Raw genomic sequence first — 22,040 nt, 5'->3', positions numbered from 1 at the left:
TGCGATAACTTAGTAAATAACATGCTATAATTTGTTAAATTCTATATGGTCGTAGTATATTAATATATTCATAGTGTTTATATTTCTTTTGTGAACTTCACTTCTTTTTATTCCATATTAACGGTAAAATTAAAGTAACACGGACACTATGGTCGAATTCTTTCTTTTTAAAAGGAAGAAAATGTATTGTAGTCAAAAGAGAAATCTTAGTTGTAAAAATGGAAATGCACACAAATCCATGGGATTTGCACAGAAACCAATGTTAACTGCTTTAAGTGTTCAATCAAAGGAAATTTGGTAAAGTAGTACTAATAACTGTCTTGTGATTTGGAAATCCAGTTTAGATTTTGTCCTGACCCAGACACCCCTCTGTTCCATTCTTTTCGATTAATTTGATTTTATTATGAATTTTGAGATACACAATTAAGAATGAAGAAATCATATCCGTAGGAGATAGCCGGATATTCCCACAGAGAAGTCTTGCTCTGGCTTGTCCAATTGAACATAGAGAATGTTGGTTGTCTTACATACACACTGATGGAATTTCGTTTTATTCCACTTTTCAAAATAGTAAGAGGGGAATTGAGTAAAATATCCTTGTCCATAATTCCGGCTACTTCAATGACGGAAACTCGAGAGGTCACCTTTGAAGAAGCGTTTGCCGGTAATCAAAGCCTCACTCTGATTATGTCGTGAGATTGACGGAATCCAATCTATAAACCCGAAAATGAAACGTTGTTCGATTCCCTTTCGATGCATTCTTTTATAATTCCTTGATTAAGTTTGCTTCTTTCTGTTATAGACACAACAAACCCCACTATGTCCTACACCGACCATTCAACTCTTAGGTCCCTTTTCAATCTTCTCTATTAAGTTCCAATTATGCACCATCCTTTTGATTTATTTGCTATGTCTCATAGAGATTGAAGATATTTGGTAAATATCAAATAAAGTAAACTTAGACCAATTTTAATGTGTTCTAGATTCAATATTTATATGTTGTGAATTTTGTACTAAAATTATTGCCTTACCCTTACCTATACTTGTATCATATGTTGCACATATAAATGTAGCAGTTCAACTTTAAAACACTAAGTTCTATTGAACTCGCAAAATCATAATTGGATTTGCCATTGATTGATGAGTGAGGATCCGTATGATTCATCATAACGATAAATTAAACCTATGCTCTTTTTCCTTCAATTTAGTAGGGGGGATTGTGAGTTCATGGAAATCGAAAATATAATGATTCAAAATGAAAAATCAGCTTACCTTACGTTAAACGGTTGAACAAAGACATTTTCAGTTTGGCGTTAATAAGTCAAGTATTATTACATGAAAAAAAAATTGAAAAGGAAATTAACTTGAAAATTGCAGTTAGCCAAACTAAATAGTGCTTAATGACTGTTGGTTTCATATAAATTCCCTTCATAGGATAATTTAAGTTACACTTAATCGAGGAAATGATTTTCTAGTCCTCGTTGGATATTATAATTTTTTTAATTATGTGATACTCCAATATTTCCAAAATAAGAAGAAAGTGGAGTGAAGGACAAAAGAGAACCCGCAGAGAAACTGTAAAAGCTTCAGAAAAACCAGAATAAAATATTCATATCCATCCTATCCCCGTAATTCAGATAATAAAGTATCCATAAAAGTCGAGCCTATTTGCCTAAAACAGTACTTGGCGTACTCTACTTTTATGGAATGACTAAATTACCCTACCTTAGAATTTTATCTTCCTTTTTAATACTAAGAAAATTAATTACTACTAATAATAGGTGCATATTTTGAATTTAATTTTAAAACGTTTTATTCTTCAAGTTTTGAAAAAGTTATGGATCACACTATTTGAGTCGTCCTCTTTACTTCCCCTTTCTCTGAAGAAAGAAAGAAATGTACTAATGAAGCCCATACAGAAAAGGACCACTTTGCCCTTAACTTTCTCGTTCTTCAATAACATTCCATTCCATTCCAGAATCATACTCCATTCTTTCCTTTACTTACTTACCCCTAACACATTCTGCTTTCCCAATTCTCTATTTCATGTAAAATGTCCAGACCGGCGGCAACTTCACCGGCGACCACGATTAAACCGGAAGATTACACTCATAGCCCTGTACATTACGCCATCGTTTTAGGAGATCATTCTACTCTAAGCAGACTCGTTGCTTCTCTTCCTCGACTCGCCGATCCAACTCGGATACAAACCGAGGCCGATTCGCTTGCTCAGGAACGAAGCGCTGAAAAAATCGCCGCCGTACTTGACCGCCGTGACAATCCGAAACGTGAAACTCCACTACACCTCGCCGTACGTTTGAATGACGTTTATGCTGCTCGGACACTTGCCGTTGCCGGTGCTGACATTTCGCTACAGAATGCTGCTGGTTGGAATGCTTTACAGGAAGCTATTATGCGGAGATGCTCCGATGTCGTTTCAATTTTGGTACAGCATCATCATTTAGGTGCTTGGTACAAGTGGCGCCGCCGTCTACCTCGCCTTGTTGCTGTTCTCCGCAGAATGCGTGACTTCTACATGGAAATTTCTTTCCATTTCGAAAGTTCTATTGTTCCCTTCGTTGGAAAAATTGCGCCTTCTGATACGTATAAGATCTGGAAACGCGATGGTAATCTTCGAGCAGATACATCTTTAGCCGGTTATGACGGCTTGAAAGTTCAGCGAGCTAATCAGAGTTTTCTCTTTCTCGGTGATGGTGACCGGAATTCTGATATTCCGGCTGGTTCGTTGCTAGTTTTGAACCACGATGACCGTAAAATGTATGATGCCTTCGAGAACGCTGGTTCTCCTTTGAGCGATTCCGACGTTGCGAGTTTCTGTAATCAAACAAGTGTGTATCGTCCTGGAATGGACGTGACGAAATCAACACTAGTTGGCCGTACAAATTGGAGAGGGCAAGACAAAACAGAGAACGTTGGAGAATGGAAAGCCAGGGTTTATGATGTGAATAATGTTGTTTTCAGCTTCCGATCGCGGAAAATTTCCGCAGCTGAAAGCGAACAAATTCTGCCATTAGACTTAGAACTAGAAGAGGATTCCGAAGACGGTTTCCTCGTCGCAGAGAATCCACGGTTTAGCGTCTCAACCGCCGCTGCCTCCGTCGGAGATAGTAACAAACAAAGACGTCACAGCAGTTTCACTCGAGAGGAAAGGGATTTCGTTACCGTTTCTCGAAAAAGCGTCGACATTATTCCGGAACCACGGCGGAGAGCGGCGGCGATACCGGTTGCACCGCCGCCAAATACGAAGGAGAAGGAATATGTGAAGAGCCTAAAACCGTCAGTTTGGTTAACAGAGCAATTCCCGTTGAAGACGGAAGAGTTGCTGCCGTTACTTGACATATTAGCGAACAAAGTGAAAGCCGTTAGACGAATGAGAGAGCTGTTAACCACCAAGTTCCCTCCGGGGACATTTCCAGTCAAGGTAAGGGGTAAAATTGATATTTCACTTTTGAATTTCTGAGGTCCCACGAGATTCTCATTTCTTCTGATGAAAGCTTTGATATTGTGTTTGTGTTTTTTGGCTCTTTATTTCTTCTTTTCATGCTCAAACGTCTGTTTCGCTTCAGCTCCTGTGACACTTTTTTTAGTGTTCAACGCAAAAGAACCTTCCTGGGACCCAATTTAATTACAATTTATATTATTGATTGACAGTTGGCAATACCAGTGGTCCCTACAGTGAGGGTAGTAATCACATTCACAAAGTTTGTTGAGTTACAACCAATTGAACAGTTCTACACTCCATTTTCAAGTCCAAGGCACCTCCTTCATGGTGGTGATGCTGAGGATGAAAGTTCAGGAAACAATTATTATTCCCTTCCTTCATCATCGTCTTCGTCGTGGAGCAATAGCCGGTCGTGTTCGAGTAGCAAGCTGCCACAGCAGAGCTGTAATGGAGCACAACAGGCAGATCCATTTGCAATACCTGGTGGTTATAGTTGGAGTAGTTTTGATGTGAAAAATAGGAAAATGAAGAAATCCAAGTCTACTAGGAAAACTAAGTGACTGTCTTAATACTAGTGTAATTCTTTTAACATTCAATGTGATTCGATCAACTAGTCTGTTTTTTTTTTCTTTCAATTACTTGCTAAATTCTAATATAGTTTGTAGATATTAAGGAGAATCTAACTTTGAATCTCCTATAGTCTTGTTCTTGGATTATCAATTCTCATAGTGGTGAGTTTCTCAAAATTGAATCGTTGAATATATCACATATATACAGAGTTATTGAATCGAAGGTGCTTTGACTTGGGAGATAATAAGTTCATCATTAGGTTAAAAAAGCTGCATTTCTTATCATCATATAGAAGAGTACGTACTATAAATATTGTTGGGTTTGGAGTTTTGCAATGTGACACAAGGCCATGTTATTGTGGGGTTTAACATATAATAGTTGTTGCTCAAAGCAAAGACATCCTCTTCTTTTTTTCCGACAAAGCAAAGATATTTTGACTTGTGTATATTTTTCAATAATTAGCAACTACCACTAATGATTTAAGAGGTCAAAAACAGGTGTAAACTGGTTATAGTACTATATGTATACAATCGTTTTGACATCAATTTTATGTCAACGAAACGTTTTACTATAGGTTTCTTTTTCTCTGCCTCTCAAATCATTAATCAATGATATGATAAGATGGGAACTGTAGATTTAGCTTTATTGTACATCTTGCAAAACCAGAACAAGTGAAAAATAAGTTTTGCGAATTTCCATTATAACAGTCTTATGATTCTATCCTGTTACTTAATCCAGAATAAATTCAAGAAATCTTAGCTACTCTTATGCTTATTCCTATAAGAAAGTTGAGTTGTTTTAAAGCTTCACTAGTAAGAAAGCAAAAAGAGGTTATTCAGTGGGAGAATTTTACACACTATCTAGTTCACATATTTAATTCTGCTAATATGACTTAACACAATATACATCACTTCAATCCAAAACTTAGATGAGGAAGCAAGCATGAGTGGTAGTGGGGTTGGGGGAGAGGACAACAATTTTGTAGCAAGTGTTTGTCATATGAGGAAAAGCCAAACCATCACTCTTACTTTTGGCTAACTAAATGCTTCCACTAATTTCTACTTTTATACACAACCATTCACAAGATAGCTAGGTAGGTGATAATAGGGAACCTTTTCTCCAAAGAAGAAATAAATAATGCTTCCTTCAAGAGAAAGTAACCTTGTGAGTTAGCTAGTAAGTCTTCTATAAAAGGAACACACAGGTTTAAGAGACTTATCCTAAGCTCTCCTCTTAATAGTTCTACCAATTACAAGCTCTAATAAAGTAAAATCCTTAGCCCCTTCTCTGTTTTCTCTTTATTCTTTACTAAATCATCTTATATTGTGTTGTTGACAGGATTTATGGCTAGTGATGGACCAAGTTGGGCAGATCAATGGGGTGCAGGAGGGATAGGTGCCATGGATGAAGATGACAGCTATTATAAGAGCAGCAAAGACAGTGAAAACAACAAGAAAGCCACTACTTCATCATCATCAGGAATTGGCAAAGTCAAAGCTGTGGCAGTGGCTGGTGCACACAAGGTGAAAAATGGTCCTTCCATGTTGATCAAATGGGTTAGGAGCAAATCGCAGAAGAAAAATTCCTCCATTTCATGAAATAAGGAGGATCAAGGATTATCTAGCCTTCTGTAAGAGGATTTCAGATCAAACATGTCTATTTATGGATTGTTATGCTTCGTTATAACTCGACTTGTTCAGTTTAACCAATTTCATTTGGTTAGTGTGGCTAGCTCCTGGTAGTAGTTTGCTTCTGGGTGAGTTTAAGTTCCATGCACTGATGATGTAAAAAATATGTATGCAATCATATTACTAATAAGGTAATTACAAATTGTTCTCTTTAATATTATTAGATGTCAAACTACACTAGTAGTACAAATTTTTATATTGTCAGAGCATACATCTCAAAACCAAGAGCGACATGCAAATAATATAAAAACTTGGGGCATATACAATTTTGCGAAGGACAAATATCTAAGACCTCATGATTTTCTACTTCTACATTAAACACTAGACCATGCCCTTGGGTGCTAACGTTTGGTGTTCTTTACATGATTTAAAAGAAACAAAATATCAGCTAATGATAGTTAATTGCTAGCAAGATTTGATCTTAGCTATAAGGGCAAGGTAAGAATTTCTGGCAAACACCAAACTCAAACTATGGGCTTTTCTTCCAAATCAACAATAAGTACTAGAGATTTACTGAAGAGTCAAATGATGCAGTAAAAGGAAAAGCAATTATTAGTTATAGAAAGAAAAACTTAATTAGATGAAAGGCACTATAAGATAAGAGATCAAGAGTTGAACATCTGTAAGTTATTAGGTTATTCCAAAGAGGAATATAAATTTGATTTTATATGTGGAATGCAAACCAACAACTACAGTTAGCTGTCCATGACGAGATCAAGGAAATGTCAGATTTACATTTGAGATATTAATTTCCAAGCTCAACGAACCCAAATGTGTTTTCTCCACTGTATGTCATGTAGAGAAATCCATCTTCATCCTTATTTTCCTCATAAATTGCAGACATCAGAGAAGCTGAAATGAAAGAAGATGTAATTATACAACAATCCTAACCAGTAAATGAAATAACACAATCTCTCTGCTTACCTGTCGGAGGCAAAGTGTTCTTGACAAAGACAAAGATGGCCTTTGAAGCACCAAGCTTGATCCTCTTTCGTACCACATAAACAAACTGGCCAACAGTCAAATCAGCTGGGACAAGGTATCTGCATCACAAGTTAAGACAACTGAGCATTACTAGAGCAGCTACAGCAATTCAAACTTATATCCTCACGTGTTAGATCCATAAATGACAACAACAGTATTGGATGCTATCAACACCTTGACCACTAACGAACACTTAACATTCTCGCCAATTCACTAAATTAAGTTGAGTTATAAGCAATTTCCACACACAATTCCATTCTACATGGAAAGAAAGTGAGTACATGCATTCAATCATTTAGTTACAAGACCCTCAAGTAAGGACAACACCTTAGTTGAATTTTGAATTTTGAATTTATCAAGAAAGCATAGCATCTCCAATCAACCTATGTGGCCAGTTCTCCTAATGGTTGTTGGTATTAAAAACAGTTTTCCCCCCATCTGAAAAGTGGTAAGAAAGATGAATATCAACATATATCTTGAGAAGCTCGCAGCATTCATAAAGTATAACCACCCCCAAATTCCCATGATAAAATCCTTATCTCAAACTAATTATAACAAACATGACAGCAAAAACATGCATTTTCCAGTTATCTAAAACCAAAGAGTTGATCTAAATCAATGATGCAACTTACCTACAGCACATGCCAAAACACAATCAATATAATTGGATTCTGTGGATTTAATTACCTTAGGATAAAAGCTCAGAAAAACACTTGATTCTAAAAAAGTGAACATCTAGGTAAAAAAGAAAAGTAGCAACTTACTTCTTCTTATCGATGTCAGGGACATCACTCTTCTCTGCCTTCTCAACAATCACCTTAAATAGGAAACATGAATGTCAGAGAGAAGCTACAGAGAGTACTAGGTGTGACTTAATGCCAAGAGTTTCTTGGGATAACAAAGATCATACCGGAATTCGATCAGGATACTTCTCTCGAATGCGAGAAGATTCTGACTGCCTCCTCTCTATAAACAAAACCAAATTTTGGAATCATCAGAATTTACACCACAAATACTAGCTTTTTTGTTTGAGATTTGCAAGAAATGGAGATACACTCGGGAGAAATCTAGAAAATCTGACAAGTAACCTTAGACCACATAAACTTGTTATTATTTCAAAAGAATACATAACTTTTTTTGACCAATAAGTCAAATCTCAGCAAAAGAATGGCATATTTTTCTTATCTATAATGATATGAAGCCAATCATGCAAACTCTAACATGAGAATAGCATAAATGTAAAGTAAGCTTGCTCAAAGAGAGCCTGCTGAATATTTTTTTTGGAGACTCAATGCCACAGAGAACACTCAAAAGGTAATTTTCCAGCCCAAAACTCTCAAACCAGATATCATCATACTCAGATAGAATAAAAACAGGACATAGACCAATATAACAGGATAATAGCTTCAAGTATGAGATTTTCCCGGAGAAGGTCAATAAACTGTAAAATACAGCTTCAAGCACTAGATAGTATAAATGTCAATGAAGGGAGATAAAGCCCGTATACAGTTCATGTGTCATTGGTTGCCTTACTATATAAAGAATTTAATCAGTTAGCAAACCTAAAAACATCACCAGAAGAATTAACAGCATCGAACAACTTGAATGCAAGAGGGCCAGTGCATATCAATCCCCAGAAACCCTACAACATATCCTAGGAATGATCCCTATCAAGTTTTTCAGCATGATCAACAACAACAACAACATAGCCGGTGTAATCTCACAAAGTGGAGTCTGGGAAGGGTAGGATTTTTTCAGCATGGTCGAAACAACAAATACTTGAACTATGATCATCCAAGAAACTTCAAGAAAGATACATAAACAAGAACCCATACACACAATCAAACTTCTTGTAGTATAAGTAGAACAATAAAAAAAACTGAATTAGAAAGAAAAACAATTACCCAAAGGGTGTTCAAGCTTGAAAGAACTTTTGGCCATGACAAGACTGAAACTTTGATCTATACCTGCAAAATTCACACAGATGAACACCATCAGAATCCAAGAAACCCTTAAAAAAAACCTAAAAAATTACACACAAACATACATTGTAATTAACTATAGAAATCATCAAAAAGTTCAATTCACGCAAAAGGGTATCTTTAAAACGTACCAAAAAAAGAAGAAAATCGTATAATTGAAGAGGGTTTGTGTACAATTTCTAGGTATTTAAAGGGAATAATTGAAGAGGTTTCTTTTCTAATGAATTGGAGAAAGTTTGGATTCACAAGGAAACTCCATTTACAAGTATTTGTTTCGCTTCCAACTCTGTTCGGTGAGAATTTGTCGGATCAATAATACGACGTCGTGTAGTGTCTTTAAAGGTTAAAACGGCTTCGTTCTGAGATTCATTGGCTTTAGAGTGAGGATATGTTTTGGTCACCCTATATTCTAATTCTAATCTAATAATAATAATAATAATAATAATAATAATAGGGGTACCTAACCTATTTGATTTACAATTCCCACATACAAAGTCTAAGTAAAGAATATGTAAATATGTATACATTCAAATAAATTCCCTATAAATTAGAATAACTTATTGGTTTTTTTTTACCAATCACGTTTTGTTTTACGTAAATCCGTTTAACTAATCTTAGGACTTAATAGCTACATTGAGTTAAATTAATTCAATATTTGAAAATAATAGGAAAATACTATAATAAGTTGCAATGCTTTTAATATATATATATATCTTTAAATGTTGGTCAAAATCTATATAGTTTGACTTTAGAAGCAAAATATGACAAGTAAAAGTGAACTACGAAGCAGAAGATACATATAATAGCCACAAAAAGGATAAAATTTTTCATCAAGTTATTTCAAAATCGTATTAATTAGCTTATAGGAGCTAGTTTAATTTGATTCATATATATGTACCTACCTAATCTAACGGCAAATTAGTGGGTCATATATTCATTTAGGGCTTAAAATAAATGTTTTAAGACTTCAAGTCAATCTACTCAAGTTGACAAGTCCAAATCAACCCTAATTTTAACCAAAAAAATAGGGTAAACAGCAATTATTATTATTTATTATTATTATTATTATTATTATTATTATTATTATTATTATTATTATTATGTCTTAGTATTGGAGTATTTTAACATATTAGTTTTCGAATGTGCGTTGCACGTGTATACAATGCTAATTAGTATAAATACTTCTAAAATATAAGTGTACGATGTGTAAAATATAAGCTCGAATCAATGAACGATTATATTCAATTGAAATTATTAATCATTGCAAGGCACATCATACAAAAATATTGTTATCAAGTGAATTTCAAACGTACTCTACAATGACTTCAAATATACAATTCTTATAATATATCAATTATTCAACTTGTTAAGAGTACTTTTTTTATTATGTCACAACATATAATTTAAATGTCAGCACTATAGTTGCAAAATATTTAATGCCTTAGAGTTTCCGTCTTCTTTTTAAGGAATAGTAGCCTCCACTTTTTTACAGATGCATACATATCGATAAGTTGTCGTCGATGGAGAGTAGTGTTTTGTAATAGTTTTAGAGAAATTCGATCAACATATGTCTTTCTTGGGATGGTTAGTAGATCATTATCAAGTTCATAGTGTACACCTACAAAAAAAATAGTATTTATTTGTTATAAAAATAATCATTGTTAACTGTTTAATTGACATACCCTTCGTCTTCTTTGACTCATTCAAAATTATTAATTTTGTCATCTATAAATTTTGAATTGTGAAATACAACACAATCATTGTGAGATATTAACAATATGGTAGAAAAAAAGTAAACAATATAAACCGTGCAAAAAATAAATGCATATAAAAGAAAAGATAACTTTGAATTTATGTATATACATACTTATGAACCAACCTAAAAAAAAAATGAATGGCATATAAGAAAAATTGAAATCATCAAATAAAAGTTCAATGAAGTATTTTCAAAGGATAAATAAACAGAAAATAAAAGTATTACTCCCTCTACATAAGTTCAGATTCCAGCATTCATATAATTAGACATCAAATTAAGACTTTATAAAATAAAAGTATTTTTATCAAAAAAAATAAAAAAGAACAATAAAAGTACTGCTCCACCTTTTTTAAGTTCAGTTTCTACTGCTCATACAATTAGATACATAGTGATAATATGATTTAAATATAAATAGGAGATAGTATTAGAAGAGGTGAAAAGACTTGATTTGAAATATAGTATTTAATGTAAACTTATGTCTTTTTGGATTCTTAAATACAACACATAAATAAGAGAAAATGAAAAGGTTTTTACCCAATGACATTATATTGTTGTTTAATGAGGAATTATGTCTTCTTGGTTTATTAATGTGGTTGAAGAGAATAGGAACGGATTTTGATGAGTGGTGCAACTATTTAATATGTTATTATTTAATATCTATTTATTAATTAAATATAATGGGAAAAGGTAAATATGAGAAAAAAAATAAATTTCATGGTATAAGAACTGAAAAGTTTTCACCAAAAAAACAAAAATGAAATAAAAATGAGAAAAAAAAGAAGAGAAAGACAATTTTAAAATTAAAATAACAATTATGGATATCTAGTAGTAGTATTTATGATAGTAAAAATGGTCTATAACTGCATTTGTAACTTCTCTAGCCTTTTATTCCTACATAATTACTATTATGTAGTATTAAATATTCATATAATTACTAATTAGAAAGTATATTAAGTTCTAATTCTAAAATTTCAATTAAAAATTCACGGTAACTTGATCCAAAAAGGAATGAATTATATATCGATAAATAAAGAGTGCATGTTATTGTTTTGTAAATAACATTTATTTATTATTGCAAAGAGTATTCTTACTAAAGAGTTGAGAAATTTACAAGAAACCTACCTGATAAATGGAAGAAGGCAAATATGAAAAAAAAACAATAAGTTTCATGGTATAAGAACTCAAACGTTTTCACCAAAAAAAACGAGAGTCAATCTTAAAATTAGAAAAACAATTACCCGGAGATTCAAAATGGAAGAAAGAATGTGATCATAATAATCATGAACTTCACAATATCTGTATACAACAACTCTGCTCGACATCAAGATTAAATCATCATTGTTAAACAAGAAACATAGATATAAAAAGATATGTTCATCACATTTTTTGTACACAAAAAAAAATAATTATTTGGAGAAATAAAATATTCATAAAAAATTCAATACATACTATGAAGATATTTTACCTCACGTGATCTTCAATTTGATATAAAAAAAAGTATTTCATGTGGACAATAAATCTAATCTTATTTGCGCTTGTGTACAACAATCCCTTCATACAATCGGAAAAGCAGTTCCTTCTTATAGCCTCTAACCTCTGTTTGTAGTACCTATATTCTCCAACAATTTCATATCAAAATTGAATATACATTTGTAAATATCTAAAACTCTTAAGAAATAAGTTAAAAAGAAAAAAGACGACAAGTTCTTAATAGAGAAATTTTAAGAACAAAGCTTGAAGGATTGAACAAAACATTAATAGAGGAAATGAAAAAGAAGTATAAACTCAAAATAAGACTCACCATTTTGGCTTAGAAACGATTGTAAGATCAATTGTGATCTTTGAACTTTTGTTTATAAGATGTTACCCACATTACATGGACTTTTGGACTTCTTATTAAATAAAATGAAAAGAATTAGTGGAAAAAAGATAACTAAAAGTGGGAAAATCAGAATTTTTTTTTGTACCTTGAAAATGGTAATAGTTATTTAATTCTACAAGGGCATTTAGGTATTTCAACTTTTCATTTGTGATGTTCCCACTTATAATAATATATATAATATATATGATGACTGCAAATATTGAAGAACAAGACTAGTTTCAACTTTCAAGTTCCATTCAAGATTTGTTAGAATGCATCTTGTTTTTTATTGTTTCCCTTCCTAAATCTGGAGTCCACATTATATTTGATCCCCGACTAAATCTGGATCGCATAATGAACGGCGCTCCGAGCAGAATTTTCTTCCAATGCACCACCACCACCCATGCATGTTGGTTAGAATGTATCTTGTACAATTAGCTAGGTTTGCAGATGGTCTTCTTTTGCTTTGCAAAGGTGATATTTGGTCCATCGAAGAGTTGAGTAACTGCTTGTCAGAATTCTCTAATGCTTTTTGGCTTAGTATAGCAACATAATTTATCTCAATGGAGTAAGTGCAACATATGATTTGTAAAATTCATAGCTTAAAATTTACCTATGCACATTCAAATTAAAGGGTAGCGCGTGCGAGTTCCTTGTCAACAAAATAAAAAGAGGACAGTAATAATGCATATGCAGAGCAAGGGAGGTACAAAGTGGTCATGGATTTGTCATTTAAGCATTCAATACTTTTCTTCTCTGAAAGGAGAGGCAAAATGCTGTTCACAGTTCTCACGTGAAAACCCTCATTTATTAAACCTCTTGAATTCTTTATTTATAAACAATACTAGTGCAGTAATATGCCATACATATATTCTAAGATAACAGATTTTCTTTTTTAAAATAAAATAAAAAATTATGAAAAAATTGCCACTAATAATGAATTTTGAAATTATAATAGGGTTTACCTTTTGTTTTGTTTTGTTTTAGGTCAAAATATAGAGTCGGTTACGTTATTGGTCTCATCATCATCGTTGGTAAGAAAAATTCAATTACTTAAAAGTAAACAACAACCCAAAAAGTGGGCTAGCTAGAAGTTTGAAATTCAAAATAAAAAATATTAGGTGTCATAACTCATAGTAGTATTGATTCTTGAAATGCCATTTTTCTAATTTTATTTAAGTATAATAAATGCATATGGAAAAAGGTTACAGAATTGCTTCAGTGAGCTTTTTCATCCGTTTCCTAGCTTTACAGTAAATATACCAACCTTCTTTTTCTTGTTGGGTTGTTGGCAATATTCAATGTCCGTTCCTCTCACCTTCCTTTAGTCATATCACATATCCCTCCTCCCCCCACTCCACCATTTATATTGCTCGAACTTCTTTAAATTATTATCGTATTAATATCAGAGTTTTCTAAATATATGCACTATTTTGAAGGTCGGTAGAAGAGTTCGAGCAACATATATATATATATATATATATATATATATATATATATATATATATATATATCACTTTAGTAGCGATTGTAACACTAAAGCAATGAATTCATCAAATTCAATATTTTTTATGTGCACTTTGAATAGTTACTAAAATTTCAATAATATTATATTTAAATACATATTTTTGCAAAGAGTTTAAGTTAAATATTTTGTCTTTTATATTATCAGGTCATCTAAAGAAGGGTTGTAAAATATGAGATTTATAATTTTAAAAATTAAATAAGATAGGTTACCTTATTCAAGTCTACATTGATTTTGATGGGGTAAATCATTACATTGACGTAACTTAAATTCTTTTACAAATACAATAAATTCGACGTGCTAAGAAAACTTTAAAGATTAATCTCATCAAGTTGTAGTTCTAGAGGTGCGTTCTACCCCTATATATTATATATAGAGAGAGAAGGACCATATGTATATATAAGACTTAAGAGGGCATAATATTCTTGATTACAACTAAGATATGCCAACTACTTCCCTACCATTATATTTATTCTGTATCCTCAAGATTCATGTTTGTCTATCTATATATATCCTCACATCCTTTTCACTTTCCATTCAGCTAACTTATTAAAATCTGTTGCCTAATCTTTGCTTCGATATCATGGTAAGATTATTTTAATTCTTCAAACGAGATATTGGTGCGGTTCAATTAGAAAGCACACTTCTTTATATATAGAACTTCGTTATTTAATTGAGCCGTGCCAATATCACGTATAATATCATTTTTTTCTCTTGATTTTGTCTATTTAATTGTTTTCCATTCTCTTAATTAGTTCCTAACTATATTTTTGAAGATTCTTGTCCACCCTCTCCTAATTAATCCCAGATCAATTTTCTCTTTTTATCTATATGTGTTGGAAAATGAAAAGTAAACAAATTTATTTTGAGTTTTTATTAAAGATTGATTGCCGATCAATGTTTGTAGAGAATAATGGTGTAAATATTTTTTAAATCATATCAGTATATAGAATTTTAACATATATTTATATATATTTTGGAATATCTCAATAATTAAGATGACAAGGAATGTTGATCTTGACGAAGTAACAAGATTTTCTTGTCTAAATTCCCAGAAAATAAAAGAAAGTCTTTTGTTGGAATATCCTAGAAGATGAGATATTATCTCCATTAATTTCTCGATTAGCTTTTTTATTTTTCTATTCGTAGATAACATATATTCATGCATTTATGTTTATTCTTTGTGTCAATTATGATTATAATTATAAACATTGTCATTATGTTGAGTTTGATAACTAATTATTGTTGTTTATATAATTTCAATGCTGGAGTTTATTTTGAACAAATATATATATATATAATATATATATATATATATATATATATATATATATATATGTTGTTAAAGTATTATATATGTAGGTATAAATAATGCAAGTTGCACAAAAAATTAAAGATGGGCGTTGTTGGAATTAAATGATTTGGAGCTAAAAAGGTTGCCTACTTTCGACACAAAAAAAAAGGTGTTGAGTAGGTGAAAGATTTATGATTATTATATACTTTCTTGACCTCATCATTAATAAAATTTTAATATTCACACATTATAATCGGTTGTCTTCCTTTGTGGGGGAGTAACAAATAATGAACAACGTAACTTGACGTACTAACACAATGAAATAAAAAGTTACTTAATTCTAATTAAGAAGCATTTTAGAAAATTGGTTATGTTGTCTAAAAATGCAAGAAAAAGAAAAAATTGTAATTTAAGTACCTATTTTTTTTACCTCTACAGACTTACAAGGCTATATACCTAAAGTAAAAAGTTATTGCCATTGATTGTTTTTTCTAAAACATTGGTATGTGCAAGTTTTCTCATCTGCTTGAATTAGCATGGCGTGAAGGGACGGTTCAAAATTTGAAGTATATGCATTTTTTTTCTATTATTAAGCTTTATTTTAATTTGCAGAAGAAAAAAAAAGTTGGTGTATTAATTTTTGAAAGTTTAAATTGAATCTGCAACTGAAAATTGTTTGGATTGACATTATAAGGCTAGATATTAAATTTGGAGTTGATTTGGATCAACCATGAAGAAAAAATGTGTCGCTTAAATTAAATTCCTACTCAAATTATGATGATTGTCGAGACTTTTGACGAAGTAATAACGAATTATCGGGATATTCAGTCTCAAATGCTGAAATGATCTTGTTGATACATCAGAATGTGGTCAAAATGTTAATGATCATCATTACTTGTGCTATTGAGGCAAATCTTGTGACTCGAATCCTGGCAATTTGTCGAGATTTGATCAAAATCTTGAGTTCTTGACCATGACTGGTTAAGAAAATCACGTCTAATATAAATTAAATAAAGAGTAAATTTTAGGTTTAGCAAACATAAAAATCACATTTGTATGTTATAGCTATAGTTTGTATAATTGTGTTTCATAGCAAACTTTATGTTTGTTATGGCTATTAATCTGTATATTTCAATATACATATATATAAAAATCTGTATTTGTATATTTCGGTATACAAACTAAAACACAGTAATTGTATATAAATAAAAATACTACATATATACAACACATATGTATACCGAATGGGTCTATTTGTATATTTCGATATACAAATGGGATGACAAAAAACATGGAATGTTTGCTGCGAATTACAAATAAAAGAAACTATGGCTATAGTATTTAATTTGAATTAATTGTTTGCTATTTCATACAATTTTCCCTTAAATGAATATCCTGATGACCCACCAAAATTTTGCTACTTGTGAAACAGTTATTTTTATAGCACTTTCTTAATGAGGTTAAATTTTAAATAATAGCATCAAAAGATCCTATTTCTGCAAATATGTCTTCCTTTTGGTCTCGCACTTATCGTTCAACGAAAGCCCAAACAACTCGGTTTTGGCGGAGCCCATCTGATCAAATTTGTTTTTCTTCCTTTATTTTTGAAAAATAAAGCATGCTGAGGTAGTATGAGCAATAAAAGAAGTGAAAATTGAATGGATAAATTTAGGGGAAATTAGCAAATATATACTAGTCAATTAGGTAATATAGCTATAGTAGCTAATTTACAATTCACCACTAACATTTAACATTAATTACGTGGGCTTCGGTTCGAATTTTGTATAATTTGTCACTAACAATTCTTCGTTTGATTTGTATTTGTATATGACGGTGATTTCCTTTGAGTTTTCAGTTTTATCATCAGATACATTCAATTTTGTAAATCTTTTTAAAGTTTGTATAAACATGTAGTTTTCAAAATTTGTATAACTGTTTAAAGTTTAGATGTTTGTGTTTGTATAAATTCATTATTTCGAATTTTATCATAGTATATTATTTAAAAATTCGTATTACTCTCACTAACAAATCCAATTTTAGAGCTACAGTTGTACCCATATTTGTATAAATGTGTAAATGTATATAGTTATTCTAATTGTATATTTCTATATTTTACTTATACAAAATATATAAGTACAAAAGTCTACCAACATAATTATACTTATACAAATACGGATGAAAATAACTCAATTATACAAATACACGTGAATTATACAAACGTACCACAAATTATACAAACGAGTAAGCTATAGCTACCGCCCGTAAATATGCAAACTATAGCTAAAGAGTCTAATTAAGTTTATTATAATGACTATTTACAAAATTTTCCTATTAAAATATATTATTATATGGATATATAAACCTAAGGAGAAATTGTAAGACAATAAGATCAATAACTATTTTAAATACATTGTGAGAAGGGAATATGAATATATTTCTACTTTTCTATAACAATCACCCGCTATACATTGATATACACAACATATTTGGTTATGGCTCAATCAATCAATTTATTTATTTATTTATTCTGGTTCTCTGTTAACTGTGTTTTGGAAGATTATGGGCTATGGTACGAAGGAGAGATGAAAGTATGGTGATCGTTGATAATTTTTTTGGCTAATTTGCTTCAAATTTGGGTTTGTTTTCATTTTCTGGTAGTGATCGTCGGTCTGAGCTGGTGGTTTTGGTAGTGAGCACTTTCGGTTGTGATTGGGTTGCATTAGGGTTAACTTTTTATTGGTTTTCATAATGGATGAATTGACGCGATATATTTAAGAAAATGTCTCATATTATTTATGACGTAGTTTTAATTATGAGACTCGTGCCTGAATTAATGTCAAGCTGGAGATTTGGAGACAGATTTTGGAGTCTAAAGAGTTTAGGTATAGTAGAACCTAGACAGAATATATATTTGGAGTGCAAATTCAGTAACGTAAGGCCTACGGCTGGCATGGAAAAATGCAACTTAATACACATGTCTTTCAAAGAAAGGTGGTTTAAGAATCTTGGACATACTAGGAGAGATAAAATTAGAATTGTTATACTATGAGAGATAAGATTAGAAATGAAGATATCAGATTCAAGATAAAAATGGCCTCTGTAGAAGACAAGCTATGAAAAACATTTTTATTGTACGTTTAAAGTTAAATGACTTTATTATCTCTTAGTTTAACGTAAACAAATTTTAAAAATGAAATCACTTTTTATTTATAATAATCAAACATGATTTAATTATTAAATACTGTTACAACTCACAAGTATACAACTGGCGGAACATTAAAATGTTCATACTTCATAGGGCAGTTGAGCTTTAATTCTAATAGTAATTGCGTCGTCACTTTTTATTTTAATCAAAGAGGCCATGAATCTGCCTACCAACAATTAGGAGTCTTATTCTTTCCTAGGTTATTTATTTTATACTATGAGTAGCAATTAATAACTAGCTATCGAATTTTGAATATATGTTTGGTAAAAAGAAATTAATTATCTCATTTAGTTTTATGCGGACAGTTTTCCTTTACTTATAATTTTCTCAAATACTATTAGATATTGTAAATTTGTCAAAAATTATTTCTAAAAAAAATATAGAATTGATACATAAAATATCACGAATAAATCTCATATTCTAACAAAAGCTACTATCAGAAAATATTGCTCATTAGAGCTTCTTAAGATATATTATGATATCAAACTTCTAATCTATGTCTAAAAATATTGTTCTACATATTTTAATAGTTTACGAGAATCTTACTTTGTACTATTATTTTTACCATTCAGATATTAGGAAAACAACATTTATAAGCATAGTGAGGTAAGGTTATTCTTGATTGCGCTAAGGGTGGACTGTTTACTAGTACATCTATATAAAAAAAAATAACCATAGAACGAACTTTATTTATTGGTATCTTTTTAGCGTACTTTTAACCTGAATTTGCTCCTCAATTCCTACTTCAGTTTGCCTTAAGATTAAAATTTTACTCAAAAATACTTTCTTCGTTCACTTTTGACATAACTATTTTATTACAATACCCTAATGTTTAGTATTAAGTGTTGGGAAATAAGTAAACAATATTATGGGTAACATGAAATTTGTTTGTTCACAATAATAACAAGAAAAAATGAAAATTTATTTTTAAAATAATGAAAGAGTAAAAAATGAATTAACAGAAGTAAGTGATGCCTTTTTTTTTTTTTTTGGGCAGTTTGAGTTTTAACAAAACAAAGCAACTAAAGTTATTGACAAATGACAACCACTAGTAATTACTTACCAAATAGAAAAATCAGTCTTTCATATATCATATACCGAATACAAAAGCATATACTCCTATAAACCTCCCAAACAAAATCCCAGAGCCTGCCTTTCTTTTTCCACCAATAAAAAAAAATAATCCCAAAATTGCATCTCTGCTAAAAATAAGAAGGCCATACTTAAACATAATGAGTAGTAATCTAATGATACTAAAAAATGATAATAACATGTGATGATTGATGAAGATGGATGGCCTAATTTTGTTAGTTGATAATAGTATTAAGTAGCTAGCTAGCTATTCCAAGAAACCTGTCTTAGTTAAAATGGCATTCCTTAATTTGCTAAGGTCCCTTCCCTTAAGAGTCCTTCCAACTCCTTCCATCATTGAAAATGAAGCTATTTGATTTCTTGCTACTCTTCTTGCTATATATTCATGTGGTGGCACTATTCCATCACCATAATCATCATCTTCTTCTTCGACATTTCCAGAATAAGTAACTGATGAGAAAGAAGAACCATCATCTGTTCTAACTCTTCTTGATTTCTGTTTATTGCTATTCTTGGGCCATTCTGGAATCTCAACAGGACTCGATGATTTATGTAACACACACTTATTACTTTTTCCTCTTGGAGGAATCACTCTTGATGAATCTCTTTCATTCACATAACCCCATACATCTTCTTCTTCAAAGTCTCCATCTTTCTCTGTTTTTCCTTTGTTTCTGTTGCTATTAAACTCTTCCATTCTTTGGTTCTAATTAGATCTCTCAAGAATGAAAAAGTTTGGGACTTTTTTATTTCTGGTGAATTGTACTAAAAAGCTTGACACCTAGAAAGGGGAAGCCTAACAACAACTATATATAGCTAAGAGAAAGGGATGTTTGTTTTTTGTTTCATCATTTATTTTGGTATTTTCAGGAATCATTAAGAAAAAAAACAGAATGGTATAAGGAATCTTCCTTAGCTCCAAAAAAAAGGTAGAATTTTTTCTTTGAATAGTAAAAAACAAAGGAAAAAATGTGAAAATATTTTTTTGTGTTATGGTTTTTGTAAAAAGAAAGAAGAGCACATATATCAAGGGGCTAGCTAGTTTTAAAACCAAGTCCCCTGCAGCAACAGTATCAGAAGGAAAAAGACAAACACCACAGAGATATTTGTATAGATATATATGAGTTTTGTAACTTTCATCACCCTCAAAACTGGAAACTGAAGCCAAAAAGTTGGTACTAAAATGATTTTCATGACATGTTTGAAACTGAAAGCCAAAACCAGGAATATTTATTTAAGCAAATGAAAGTCCAAAAAGCTCATAGAATATTTTCTTTAAAAAATACTATATGAAAAAATTTACTCTATGATATAGAAGTACTCTGATTTGTCTATTTTATGAAAATGTTACTCCCTCCGTCCGTAGGTAGTTTGATTTGATACGGAGTTTGAAAAAGAAAAAAAGACTTTTAAAACTTGTGGTTTAAAATAAATGATATAAATTTGTGTAGCTATACATCATTTCATTAAAAATAAAATAAACATTTCAAAAGTAAACTATTACTTAATATAAAAATGTATTATTCTTTTTTAAACGGACCAAAAAAAAAAGTAAGCTACTGGGAAGGAGAGGGAAGTAATATGTATGTGGATGGATAAAAGGGTACATAAGCATCAATCAATACTGATGAGTTCTTGAAAAACAGATAAATTTTGATTGGGTAAAGTGTAGAGTAACGATTGGTTGAGTTAACTTTTCACTGATTTCTGTAGTCTTATCCAATACGGGGAGCAGGAGCCAACTAAGCTTTGCATTAAACCACATCATAAGGGAGTGAAAACAACTTTATTAGGGGACTAGAAAATTCAGTAAAACCATTTAGTATGAGTTGCCTCATGGAGTAGCTCATTAAGATTTATGTGCCATAGTTATAATTCCACATAATATACAAACTTTTGGGCTCAATAATGATAAGGATAAATTCGTGAGATTTGTTGGGTCAAAACATATCATATGTGTCATGAGCTTCCATCGTAGCATAGTAATCTAAAAGTAAAACATATAATCTGCAATATTACTAAAATATGTACTACTTAGTAACAGGTGTTTATCATGTATATTCTTTCTTAAACTTTGTATCAAGTCAAATGAAAATAATTTTTAAAACTGGTTTGAACTTTTGTAACATATGATCCCCTAGTCATTAGCAATTCCAACTCATTACCATCCCTATCCTATCTCAAAGTTCAATGCTTTGTCGTTTTGGGGATTGTTGCTGAGTTGACTGTGCTAAACAGCTAAAGTAAAAAAGCAAAGTGAGTGTCCTGAGATCTGGGATTATTACTGAAACAGCCACAGTGTACCACCAACCAACCAAGCCCTATCACAGTTATTATGGGATGAGACATTGGCGCAAAGGCCAATAATTTTACCTAGGTAGTAACTTTTTAGATGTAAACACACTTAACTAATTCTTTAGTCACTTTTATTATCACACTCTAAGCTTTCTTTTCATGAAAGAGATTCAACAATTTATGTGTAAAAAAAATTACTTTCATTCTATTTACGTAGTATAATTTTTTGACAAAATAAATTCGATTGAGATGCAGTTTTCATCCTTGGTAGAGTAGAGGTGGAACCAGAGGTAGATCTGCAGTGTAACCTATGAGTTCACGTGAG

At 31.3% G+C, this 22,040-nt stretch overlaps 4 protein-coding genes across 4 annotated transcripts; 2 read left to right on the top strand and 2 right to left on the bottom strand.

The window, feature by feature from the left end:
- The first annotated feature begins 1,897 nt into the window (after positions 1-1,897).
- Positions 1,898-4,205, top strand: LOC125822169 (uncharacterized). Its single transcript, XM_049501548.1, has 2 exons — positions 1,898-3,442; positions 3,673-4,205. Exons 1-2 carry the CDS (start codon positions 2,054-2,056, stop codon positions 4,021-4,023), a joined length of 1,740 nt encoding a protein of 579 aa, XP_049357505.1. The 5' UTR covers positions 1,898-2,053; the 3' UTR covers positions 4,024-4,205.
- Positions 4,206-5,263: 1,058 nt separating this feature from the next.
- LOC125822194 (uncharacterized) lies at positions 5,264-5,710 on the top strand. Its single transcript, XM_049501576.1, has one exon. It carries the CDS (start codon positions 5,377-5,379, stop codon positions 5,629-5,631), a length of 255 nt encoding a protein of 84 aa, XP_049357533.1. The 5' UTR covers positions 5,264-5,376; the 3' UTR covers positions 5,632-5,710.
- Positions 5,711-6,297: 587 nt separating this feature from the next.
- LOC125822193 (autophagy-related protein 8C-like) lies at positions 6,298-8,719 on the bottom strand. Its single transcript, XM_049501575.1, has 5 exons — positions 8,610-8,719; positions 7,616-7,671; positions 7,470-7,522; positions 6,646-6,764; positions 6,298-6,573 (listed from the first exon to the last, which is right to left on the bottom strand). Exons 1-5 carry the CDS (start codon positions 8,698-8,700, stop codon positions 6,467-6,469), a joined length of 426 nt encoding a protein of 141 aa, XP_049357532.1. The 5' UTR covers positions 8,701-8,719; the 3' UTR covers positions 6,298-6,466.
- A 10,939-nt stretch (positions 8,720-19,658) lies between these two features.
- On the bottom strand, positions 19,659-20,159 carry LOC125822192 (uncharacterized). Its single transcript, XM_049501574.1, has one exon. It carries the CDS (start codon positions 20,115-20,117, stop codon positions 19,668-19,670), a length of 450 nt encoding a protein of 149 aa, XP_049357531.1. The 5' UTR covers positions 20,118-20,159; the 3' UTR covers positions 19,659-19,667.
- Positions 20,160-22,040: the final 1,881 nt, after the last annotated feature.

This window comes from Solanum verrucosum, unplaced genomic scaffold (genome assembly GCF_900185275.1).
Source record: "Solanum verrucosum unplaced genomic scaffold, falcon-dt-bn FXZP01000103.1, whole genome shotgun sequence".
Classification (NCBI taxonomy): domain Eukaryota; kingdom Viridiplantae; phylum Streptophyta; class Magnoliopsida; order Solanales; family Solanaceae; genus Solanum; species Solanum verrucosum.
Note: the sequence above shows the minus strand (reverse complement) of the source record. Positions and strands in the feature narration are given on the sequence as shown.

Excerpts from the sequence above, each read along its gene's own strand:
- LOC125822169 (XM_049501548.1), top strand. The coding sequence starts at position 2,054 with ATGTCCAGACCGGCGGCAACTTCACCGGCGACCACGATTAAACCGGAA. Across the intron at positions 3,443-3,672 it reads CGGGGACATTTCCAGTCAAG|TTGGCAATACCAGTGGTCCC; the intron begins GTAAGGGGTAAA and ends ATTGATTGACAG.
- LOC125822194 (XM_049501576.1), top strand. The coding sequence starts at position 5,377 with ATGGCTAGTGATGGACCAAGTTGGGCAGATCAATGGGGTGCAGGAGGG.
- LOC125822193 (XM_049501575.1), bottom strand. The coding sequence starts at position 8,700 with ATGGTGTTCATCTGTGTGAATTTTGCAGGTATAGATCAAAGTTTCAGT. Across the intron at positions 7,672-8,609 it reads CAAGCTTGAACACCCTTTGG|AGAGGAGGCAGTCAGAATCT; the intron begins GTAATTGTTTTT and ends TTTTGTTTATAG. Across the intron at positions 6,765-7,469 it reads CCTGACATCGATAAGAAGAA|ATACCTTGTCCCAGCTGATT; the intron begins GTAAGTTGCTAC and ends CTTGTGATGCAG.
- LOC125822192 (XM_049501574.1), bottom strand. The coding sequence starts at position 20,117 with ATGGAAGAGTTTAATAGCAACAGAAACAAAGGAAAAACAGAGAAAGAT.